General features: G+C 34.7%; 1 protein-coding gene across 1 annotated transcript in view; it reads right to left on the bottom strand.

Annotated features, from left to right (window-relative positions):
- The window catches only part of LOC130218577 (guanine nucleotide exchange factor VAV3), a 145800-nt gene extending 137837 nt beyond the window's left edge, over nt 1–7963 (bottom strand). The window contains exon 1 of the mRNA XM_056450797.1: nt 7600–7963. Within this exon, the coding sequence (XP_056306772.1) occupies nt 7600–7812 (213 nt within the window). The 5' untranslated portion in view covers nt 7813–7963. The remainder of the gene's footprint in view (nt 1–7599) is intronic.
- Between the last annotated feature and the right edge of the window lie 4350 nt (nt 7964–12313).

The raw sequence follows: 12313 nt of genomic DNA, 5'->3' as shown, positions 1-12313 counted from the left end.
TACGCTTTCAGATTAGATTATGGTCAGAGATGGGAAGTTATGAAGTACTTTGTTAAGTACTCAAGTGCAATTTTTCAAGTATCATTCATTCATTCATTTTCTTTTTTAGCTTAGTCCTTTTATTAATCTGGGGTCGCCACAGCGGAATGAAGCGCCAACTTATCCAGCACATGTTTTACGCAGCAGATGCCCTTCCAGCTGCAACCCATCACTGGGAAACATCCATACACACTCATTCACACTCATACACTACGGAAAATTTTGCTAACCCAATTCACCTATAGCGCATGTCTTTAGACTTGTGGGGGAAACCGAAGCACCCGGAGGAAACCCAATCGAACTTGGGGAGAACATGCAAACTCCACACAGAAATGCCAACTGATCAGGACCGGCAGGGTTACATTGGTGTTGTGACCCAGATGGGAGTGAGGTTTAGGGGCACTGTGCGTACCTACCATGAGAGGGCGGGAATTAATGCCGCTTTTCATCATTTAAATTGATTATTAAACAGTCTACACTACGATATATTGACAAAGCAAGAACGAATGACAACAAATAAAGATGTGCGTTTGTGTGTTTTAAAGCATGTATGTACTTGCATGTTGGGAGATGGGTAAAGAAATCTATATTGGCTTTAGTTTGGCTGACAGTTTTTCCGCACACTAAAACTTACAATTCACATAGTTATTGTTTAAAACAAGTTTAAAAATGAGGAAATGCTCACAGATAAACTTAATCGAGGCATTTGCCAAAAGGCCTAAAACTAATGAGACAAATATTGATCCCCACACGGAGTGGAGACCGCAGTCTCATCAGCACCTGAGCAGGGGAAACTGACTCTTTTATCTGACAGATCAGATCCAGCTGCTACGCAGCCTCCTCGCATGGAACGGCTACCATTCAAGGTATTTTAAACAATTTTATCTGACAGAATGGCATAAATAAGCAGACATCTCCATTCTCACAACGAGTTTCTGAGTTTTCAAACCCTTCCAACCGAGTTTGTTCCACCGAGGTAATGTGGGAACATGTTCAGTGCTGTTCCTTTGTAAACGCCTGTCCTGCTCCTTCATATTATTTGATTAAATGAATTAAATTGTAATTGATCGGCGCAACATGGAAAACAGTTTAATATAGGCTTCTCTGAAACTGAATATTTCACTTTAATTTTATTTAGGCTAGATTATTATTGTATTTGACAATCCAGTTTGTGATTCGGCATTGTTGAAGCATAGTGGATGTGTTTTGAAGCACTTCACCTCAAATGTTATTCGTTCTTTTATTTTGTCTAGAAGATAACTAACCAACAAAAATATTTAAACTAAGAGACAAACTATATACGAAATTCATTTTAAAAAGATATGTTTTCCAAGAAAAATACGAATTATATTTTGGTTTGAGGCCATCCACTACTCAATGGTGCGGGTGGATGATTTTCGGTCAGTGGAAAGTAAGGATTTAATTAATGCTTCAATAATTGTATTGTATCACAATCTTCTGTCATATATTTGCACATTTTTTAATTTGTCATAATTTTAAAGATTATGTCTTGAGCGTATGATTTTTCCTTGGTGCTGATAAGTTTTTATAATATTTAGATTTCAATGAAACATTAAAATTTAAAAGGAAACGATTTATGTCGTAACGAATGCCCTTAAATAATGTAGCCTTTGACAGTAAGCATCAGTGTTTCTTGACATTATTGGGGGGGGGGGGGTGGCGGGGCGGTGCTGGATGTGCGTACCTTGGAATAAAATCCTGCAGGAGCCCCTGGAGTGTAGCAGAGGCCAGCTATAGTGATGCGCTGTGCAGGTAAGCCTCACTCCTCTGACCTCTAAAGGTGCTCTAGTGACAGACACTAGAGGCTATGGTCTTTAGCCTCCTTGCTACAGCAACCGACTCACATGCGGAAAGTCACCGAGGTTACATTGGTGCCATGACCCGGATGGGAGTGAGGTTTAGGGTTGTGAGTGTAGCACAGGCCAGCTAGTGAAGAGCTGTGCAGGTAAACCTCACTCCTCTGACATATAAAGGTGCTCTAGCATCAGACAAGAGGCCATGGTCTTTAGCCTCCTTGGTACAGCAACCAACCCCCATGCGAAAAGTCTCCGTTTCGATCCCAGCTCAGATCAGGTTGGGTGGTGAAGGACCAACGCGGTTACACTTAATTCACTTTTTTATCTTTGCTTTATTGTATTTATCTATGCTTGTATTTTGTTTATTACATTTTATGTATCATTCACTTCACTACGGAATCATTCCAATTAATCTAAATGAATCCATTTGGTAACAGTTTAGGGACCAATGCTCAATATTAAACAATTGCTTATTAGCATGCATGTTATTAAAGGATTGGCTACTTATTAGAACTTATAAACTAAATAATCTGTATGATCTTATCCTACACCCCTAACCCAATCCACAAACTACCTTAATATCTATTAATAAGGAGCAAATTATGAGTTAATTTATTGAAGAAAAAGTCATAGTTAAAGGTTTGCTAATAGCAAGAAGTGGACGTTAAAATAAAGCTATAAACTATTTCCAAATAGTGCTACTCGATCATTTGGTGAAATTGTAGATACAGTATATCACAATATATATTGCAGAAAAATAAAATATCACAATGTCAGATTTTTCCAATATCGTGAACCCCTAGTATCAATATGATGTGAGGTCTAGTTACCAGCTTGAAAATAAAACAAGTAATAGTAATGGATCCTTTTTATCTAAGTACATGTTTAAGGCCATAGCTCTTTACTTTTACTGAAAAAGGGTAGTCAGTACTTCAACTTTTACTCGAGTCGCTTTAAACAAAAGTATCTATACTTCTACTTGAGTAGAGGATGTGTGTACTTTTGTCATCTCTGATTATGGGACCATTAAGAAAGTGTTTATTGATGATTTAAGTCATAAAAGAACATAACGTCACAGTTGTTTGTCTAAAAAATGAATTGGTACATTTTCTGTTATTACACACATACACACACACACATATACTGTAAATATAATTTTTATTATTAATATTTTACTTGTGTTTTTTTATTTTATTATAACAATAGCATTTTTAAATAATAATTATAAAAAATAATTATAAACTAATTATAATTGTATTTATTCTCATTTATTTTTATTTATATATTTATTATTATTTTATTTTATATTATACTTTAATTATTATTTTTTATTTTATTTGTATTATTATGATCATTTACATGTTATTTTTATATAATTGGATTCAATCCTAGGATAACAAGCTGAAATTTCTCTCAAAAACAACTTTTTATTTTTATCTCTGATTGTTATCAATTCTGAAAACATTTGTTTTGTTCATATTTTTATTACTCATTTTTTTTTGTCAAGACTTTTTTTAATGAATAGACTGGAAAATAATTTGTTAGATTTTCTTCCTGCAAATCTGTTCTTGGAGAATAAAAGTACAGATTATTTACAGAAGAACACCCCAAACCACATTCAGAAGACAAAGCCCAAATAGCATTGGTAATTCTTGGGAGGATAGAGTACACGTTCAAGGAAACCCTCCTCAAAATTGCTCATATTTATGTAACTGTGAAACAGCATAACCCCTTCCTTCATACACCAAACACCCCCCTGCCAACCCTGAAATCAAACCATTACTGAAATTAATGCAGAAATTTCAGGGACGAATTCGGCATTATATTTTAATTACATGGCTTTCATGGGGTGAAGGGAAACCCAAAGGGCCAATTGGGCCCCTGGAGTTGCTCTGATGAGGTGGGGACTTCGGCTTTTAGTTTGGTCTCTTCACTGCTATTGTCTGAGCCTTTCCCCTGGGACGCCTGCGTCTGTGTCCCATGTGCTGTAATGAGTCTTTGATAAAATAGCTGCCAAAAATGTGATGAATAATTCATGTAAGGATTCAGATGTTGCCCTTAGAGATGGAAATTTCACCTCCATCCTCAAAACACTGGTTTACACAGACTATTTGCTCATTTTTTTTAGACCCTTTGTAACTCTCTCTGGATTCCCATTTGGAAAAAGGAGACATGTACATCAGTGCAGATGAAAATCATCAACTCAAAGAGAAACTGATATAACAATATGAGTAAACCAAATCAAAGTAAAGGAGGACCTCTGATATTATCGGCTGTGAGGCAATGCCTGAAAGTCGAAATTATTCTGTATCAAAGATGTAAAAAAAAAAATTACAAGTGTACATTAAAATGTTTGAATTTATTAGCAAAATGTTAATATTTGTATTATTCTATTAATATCTGATTATATTTCACCTATTTAGAGCCATTTAGGGCATTTTTTCCCCAAAAATAAAATGACAATTGGTCATAATAACAAATGTTTTCAATTATTGTATGTGAAAACCAAGGTTATTCCATCAAATATTGATTTCTTGATTTTTTAAACATTGAGATTGTGTCGTTTAAACATTAATTTGTCTAAAAACATTTAGGTTTTTTGTTTTTTTTTTTTGCTCAAAATATGCTCTAAATATGCTCAAAATATGCTCTAAATCAGAGGTGCCACGCGTCAAATGGCCTATGGTAACCTTTCATTTGGCCCGCCATCCCATCTGAAAGGAGAAAAAAAATGATGGGGAGGGTTTAGAGATTGTCAATTCAAATGTAATGTAACCCTTTGTTTTGTTTTAGTGTTGTGCGATTTGGGGAAACAATCTAATTAAAAAATTTTTGACAGATATTGTGATTGTGATTTGATTTGCGATTTAATTTTGTAGTCAAGATTCAGCTCAATAATCTGTATAGTAGCTTATTACTGCTTAAATGCAGTAAGTGTTAGTTAAAAAAAAGAAACTGAAAATATTTTAACTTACTCCAACATTTATTCAAATTTGTTTTTAAAGATTCAGGAATTAAACAAATTTTTCTCTAGAGCAAACACATAAAATGACCTTACCCTTCTGTAAACAAGTTTAACTCAAATTAGGGATATAATGTAGCTTATTATACAAACAAAAAAATTATAATTTTAAAAATGCAGAACACTCAGCAAACTAACATGGCTGGTAAGAGGCAGATTGAAAAGTACTTATTGGGCAGAATGAAAGTATGCTTACTCAATTGGCTAGTAAGGCTATCACACACAGACGGCAGTCTTGCGTTTGCTCTGGGAGGGGGTAATTAAACAATACATACATACATACATACATACATACATACATATATATATATATATATATATATATATATATATATATATATATATATATATATATATATATATATATATTCCATATCGCTGCCTCTTGCGATTAGCTAATCGCAACGTTTCAAATGGCGATTGCGATTCAATTTAGATTAATTGCACAGCCCTAGTTTGTTTTATTGTTAAAAGCTAACTGAAATAAATATTTCAATGAAATGGTGTATTAATCAGATTTTTTTAAATTGGTAAGTAAATCAAGTCAAAGACAGATTCTGCCTGATTAGCGTATTCAGCACTGAACTCAACTGTGTTATCAATGTGATTGTTTGTTTTTTATTGCAATAAATTATCATTTAAAGATTCTACTGCATTAGTTAATCCGATTTAATGTTTTCTATTTATTTTGATTTATTAGGAAATAAATTATTAAATTATGTTAAATTATGGGAAATTACCAATGGCAACTTAAACTTAATAATGTAAGGTTAAGTTACTTTCAGCCCATGGCTAGCAATAATATTTGGTTTTTGGTCATTCATATAAAAAAGTTTGGGCATCTCTGCTCTAAATTAAAAAAATAAATAAATTTAGAAGAAATGTCATCTGTAATTTACAGAATAAAGCCAAAAATGTGTATAAATCTAAAAACTATAAATGGGAAATCTAAAGAAAGAGAATGTTCAAGTACAGTAGCCTCTTAATTTAATACAATCATACAAACAAATGTTATAAACAAACATAATATTGTGACAGTCTTTCTGAAAACGAAAAGCTAATTCAATTAACTTTCTCCCGATGCTTCTCATGTTGACAAATCTAATGCAAAGTGCCTGTGTGCCTGACTAGACACTAGTTAGTGTGCATCCGTTTGTCATAAATAAAGGTTTGTTGGATGTGAGTGAATACTGTATCTGTCAGTTGTACGTTTATGGCAGCTTTTGCTTCATGTGAGAGAGACGAGTAATCAAGTCCAGACTTTGAGCAGATGGTGTTTGACAGCACAGAACCAGAGACATATATCAGAGGCCGCTGTTTCCAATAAAGCAGCTTCCCGCAGACATTGAAACTAATCCTGCTCTCACCTGACAGTGAACAGCGAACAAGACTAGACTAAAACAGATTTCTTCTAACCCTGGTCCTGACCGAAACTTGAGCTGTAGATTCACAGTTTGGGCCTAATTGGGGATCAAAAACCATTTTGTCCCAGAATGTTTTTCTAATGTTATGTAAACGTTATTTCAGAATGTTCTCCAGTTTTTATTTTAGTTATAAAACTTTAAACATTAAAGGAAACGTAACATTTCTATCATTTTTTAAACATTCTGAAATCTATGTTTTTAATTATATATGAACAGTCACTCATAAAACTAAAGGTTATTTACTGTCAAAAATAGTATTTGTTAGTTAAATAGTTAAAGAAATGTAACGTTTTCATTCGACAAAAGTTTTTTCACACTTTAAAAATGGTCCTTTGAAGAATATTTCTTTAAAATATACTTTGAGGAACCAAAAATGGTTCTTATAGCATGGTCAATGTGAAAAAAAAACCTTCTGGTATTTCGTCAATCCTTCATTTTTAAGAGTGTATGTTAAATGGATGTTTAAATAATACTAACTTTGCTAATATTTTGAAAACATCAGCTGAAGACCAGTTAAATTTGGACAAACGTTCAATCATCATCATCATCATCATCGTGATTCATATTTGTAGGCCTACATAACACAGAGAGAACCTTACACAATGTTAACCAAAGTTTTTTAGCCAACTTCCCAATAGTTGGAATATTAGTTTGAACTCTTTGCCATCATTTCTTTCTTAGATAACTATATAAAACAAGCATAATAAAATGTACATTGTACATTTTGTAAAATGTACATTCTTTGTTTGTAGTAATATAACGTTAGCTATTACTCATCCCAAAAATAGTGATTTTATATTTCTGTTTATAAAGTGTGTTGGGCTAAAAGTACTGCACTAATAAAACATAAATATTATTGACGTTAGCATAATAGTTGTCAGCAACTCAGTTCTGTTGTAACCAAGCTAGTAACTCAATTTCAACGTAGCTAGCTTGTGAAGCCTACTAGAATTCATGTTTTATCAAATTTGAAACGTGTTTTTAAAAGTTCTGCACATAATAAACGTGTAAAATGTTTAAAAGTTAGCCAAAAGTCACCTTTAAAGATTAGCATCTCTCTTCACGGTCACAGCGCTGCTAACATTACCCAATAGGGAGCGGTGTTCTGCACGAAAATAACGGTACAGTATTTCTGGCTAAATCTTAACTTTCTTTTACAAAATAGTGCACGTATTCATCATCAAATCCGTCTTATTCATAAACATAACACCAAATAGTTCTGAAGATGTCTTTAACACACGAATTATCGAGTTTAACGTGCATTCACACCGCAAACGCACAACTTCTAACATCTTACCTGTGACATCTGAGGTCTCAGGTTGATCTCCCTCAGGTTGATGGACTGGGGTCTCAGGTTGTTGAGAAGCTGGCACAGGAGGACTCCATCCCGCAGGGTCTGTGCCAGGTCGAACACCTGAGCGGACTCCCATGTCACCCGATGGTTTGGTGGCAGCACCTTACAGTTGATCAGCCATAGCGCGCACTGTCTCCAATGCTCCATCCTGTCCATTGATGCACGCTAGAAGATTGAACAGCAATCCAAAACCAAAGCGCAAAGTGGCGTCTCCTCCTCGCCCGATGCGCATAGCAAAATCACGGGCGAAATAAGCAGCTGAATGGTGTTTTCTGAGGGTGGGTGATTCGTGTGCTGCCGCTCTACTCTTTCGCTCTTTCACCTCTTATTTTCGCTCTGTCCTCCCTCCCCTAGCCCTCCCCTCTCGTTCTCTCTCGCTCTCTCTCTCTCTGTGTCTTCCTGCTTCAGATAACACCCGGAGGGCGTAATTGGCCGTGACGTCAGTGATGGGGATGTCAAAACAAAAAGTTGATGGGTTCTGAAAGATTGAGCAGAAAAAATATGGTCACTAGCATATATACATATATATATATATATATATATATATATATATATATATATATATATATATATATATATATATATATATATATATATATATATATATATATATATATATATATATATATACACAATTGAAGTCAGAATTATTAGAATTATTAATACTGTTGTTTATTTTTCCCCCAATTTCTAAACATAATAGCTTTAACAACTCATTTCTAATAACTGATTTATTTTATCTTTGCCATGATGACAGTAAATAATATTTTACTAGATATTTTAGTTTAAAGTGACATTTAAAGGCTTAACTAGGTTAATTAGGTTAACTAGGCAGGTTAGGGTAATTAAGCAAGTTATTGTATAACAATGGTTTGTTCTGTAGACTATCAAAAAATAGCTTAAGGGGCTAATAATTTTTACCCTAAAAGTTTTTTTTAAATTAAAAACTGATTTTATTCTAGCTGAAATAAAACAAATATTACTTTTTCAAGAAGAAAAAATATTATCAGACATACTGTGAAAAATTCCTTGCTCTGTTAAGCATCATTTGGGTTCAAAATTCAAAGGGGGGCTAATAATTCTTCAACTAGAACATCAACTATATGATGCCATATATAGAGATGATGCCAACCATACTTCTAGAGGTCTGCATAATCCTGGACCAGGCCGTATCCTGAGCAAATGCTGTGGTAGTCATGGAGGAGTGGAGAGCATGAGACTGATTCCTGAAAAACTCCAGTGAAAGGTGAGTCTCTGCATGGATCCCGTGGGCCAGCCTGAACACCGCTGGTGATCTACTCACACCTGCAGCTTCTCCACGATGGACGTCCAGGGTTCTTCAGCCTCCAGAGCCTAGACTGCAGCTCTGCACAAGTAGTTTGGCCAGAGGAGAAATGGTTGGGCCCAACTGAGCCTGGTTTCTCTCAAGGTTTTTTCCTTCACTTTCGTCAATTGGTGAAGTTTGTTCCTCCACTGGCTTGCTTGGGTTGGGACTTGTGGAGCTGAGTATCGATGGATTTGCTCTTCAGTTTTTGGACTTCATCAGTAAATATTAAACCACACTGAACTGAAGTAAACTGAACTTCAACTCTGAAAACTGGAATGACAGTTTCAATTTACTAGAACTTCTATGTTAAGCTGCTTTTGACACAATCTACATTGTAAATAATGTTAAATTATAATGATGTAAATAATTTTTAAAAAAGTATACAGTAGTCAACATTTGACGTGGATCAAAAAAGTTAACCAACATAGTTTTAATGTTGATTAGTGTATTTATTTTGTATTAAGCGACCTAAGGGAACTTATTATGACCATTTTACAGGATTTTAAATAAGTCTCTGATGTCCCTATAGTGTTTATGTGACGTTTCAGCTCAAAATACCCCACATTTTATTATAACTCTTTAAAACTGACCACTTTTAGGCTTTGATCCAAATTGTACCATTTTGCTGACTGTCGCTTTAAATTCAAATCAGATTGTGGTCCCAGCCTTCTTTTCAAAACAGGGCGGAGCTACAAATGCCTATGTGTCAGCATAGTGGCTGATTCAAAACAGGACTTATGCTATCTTTGTGAGAAACTGAAAACATCAAAAGAATTGGCTCAGAAGAAGGAAATCTATGGAGATTATGGTGTTCATTTATGCATCCTAAAATTCCATATTTATAATACCTCTTATTCACTAACATTGGCTGTTTCTCAATTCCAAGAACGCAGAGAACGGACTTGTATTCTTGTGGAGACCGGTCTTGTCAGATCACCTCAGAAGAACGAAATCTGGTGACCCATGGACCACAGAAACCATCCTCTGAGAAATGAGATGCGTTCTTCCTGACGCTCACATGACCTTCACGCATTTTTACCAAAAAATTATTTAAACATTACAGCATTTATACATGTATTGTTTTTCCCCTTTTAAATATTTATATCATGTACAAAAGCCTTACAAATAAACTTTGCACAATACAAATAACAGATTTTAGTACAAATTTCAGTATATAAATACCCTTTATGTGTGTATTCCTTTATTAAGATTTTCATTGTGAATATTTACTTTCACAGTCTCATTTAGGAAAACTCCTGAGATAGATAAGCTTTATCTCTAAACTTTAATATTAAACAGGTATAAAATCCTGTGCTTCCCACCTCCTTTTTAAGAATCAGCCGCAATGACTTCTGGGACTTTTCGAGCAAGTTTTGCACTCAAGTCTGCATCGACGCATCCACGATATCAAGAAAACATTCGCGTCCTCCGTTCTTGAGTTTTGGAACTGAACTTTGATGGTTGATAATGATGTTTCACGAGAACACAAGGAAAGAAGAATGTATATCGAGAAACAGCCACTATCTTTGGGAGGTACAGTGTGAAAACTCTAATGGCGGACAGCTGCTTCTCACTCAGGTCTGTTTATGCTAATAAGGGAGAGATTGTCACTAAGGGGCGGGGTTTTCTCCCTCTGATGACATGTACAAAGGGAGAACGTCAATCAAAGATTATAAAAGTGACAATAAAAAAATTATAGAATTACTTTTTATCATTAGTGGCTGGCTATATTCACACAACTGTTGTCACACAACTGTGTTTACACCACTTATGAAAGTGATTTAAGCATAGAAGGTCCCCTTTTGACGCTTTGACAGTAGACTATGGAGTGAAGTTTATTTTATACTCCCAAGTAAATGGCAGCAGACTCAGAAATATTTACTACAGATCCCTTATTTGTACTCCTTGAGTCTTTACATATAGCACTGAGAGAGAAAGTGTGTGTGTGTGTGTTGGCTGAAGTGCGAGTGTCTCCAGATAAGCAGCAGTGAAATAGGATGATGCATTGTCATAGATATCCTGTTTCTCTGTGTCTGCTCCTGTCATGATGAGAAGGTTTATATCAACACTGCCAGCTCAGACTGTCTGCCTTTTCACTTCAGCATCTGAAAATTCCCTTGAAATATCAACACATGAAGTTTTAGCACTCTAGTAAATGGTTTATACAGATCATTTTAAACTGAACAGTCAAATTTAACAAATGAAACTCATATAGTACATACAGTTCATTGTGCTTAATTGAAAACAAGCCACGTGAACTCTCAATGTGATTATATTAAGCAGAACTCTGCGATGGCTGAGATTAAAAACAAAATACATGCAATATTGCAATAAATAAACAAATAAATGCTTTTCTTACTTAAATTTTGTTTGTTTCTAGTCCAAATATCAAAAAATTCTTAAATTGAGAAGCATTTTCTAGACAAGCAAAAAAATCTGTCTCATTTTAAGAAGTAATACGCCAACATTAAGTGAGTTTTTCCTTAAAACAGTGGTCTCAAACTCAATTCCTGCACTGTAAAACCCAACGGTCAACTTTATCAAATGAATTGAGTGTAGATAACTCAAAATTGACTGAAAGTTAATTCTACTCATTTGAAAAGAGTTTTGAACTCAGTGTTGAAGGTAATGAGTTAATTAAATACCTCATTACTTCAACTTAAATGAAGTTCACAGTACTCATATAGATTAGTTTTTTAACTCAAATGGTCTGTAGCAATCGGTTTCCTCAAACGGTTTGAGTTGCCTTAACTTATTGCATTTTACAGTACTCAGTTGGTTTGAATTCTCTTCCTTTATTGGATTTTACTGTGCTCAAATTGCTTCATTTACTCAAATGGATTAAGTTCACAGTACTCATTAGGATTAGTTTTTGAACTTAAATGGCTTGTTGCAATTGATTTCCTCAAATGGTTTGAGTTACCTTAACTTTTTGGGTTTTACAGTGTGGGCCACAGCTCTGCATAGTACAGCTCCAATCACCTGCTTAATAGTCTCTAGTAGTCTTGAACACCTTGATTAGTTGGATTAGCTGTGTTTGATTAGGGCTGGAGCAAAACTTTGCAGAGCTGCGACCCTTCAGGAATTGAGTTTGAGACCTATGCCTTAAAACAAAAAAAGCTAAATAATCAGCCAATTGGGAAAATCTTCATCGATTTGACAACACAAGCCTGCAAATTCTCACAGCAAACGCAATCAGTGAACCCTGCTTCCTGTTTAGAGTCAGCAGAGTTGTGGGTTTTGTGTTCATTTAACGTCCTGGTTGTACAATTCTTTGACATTTGTATATTTTGAGTTCTGAGGAACTCTTGCTAACATGTTATGAAAATA

This window comes from Danio aesculapii, chromosome 24 (genome assembly GCF_903798145.1).
Source record: "Danio aesculapii chromosome 24, fDanAes4.1, whole genome shotgun sequence".
NCBI lineage: Eukaryota > Metazoa > Chordata > Actinopteri > Cypriniformes > Danionidae > Danio > Danio aesculapii.
This window is presented reverse-complemented; position numbering and strand designations above follow the sequence as displayed.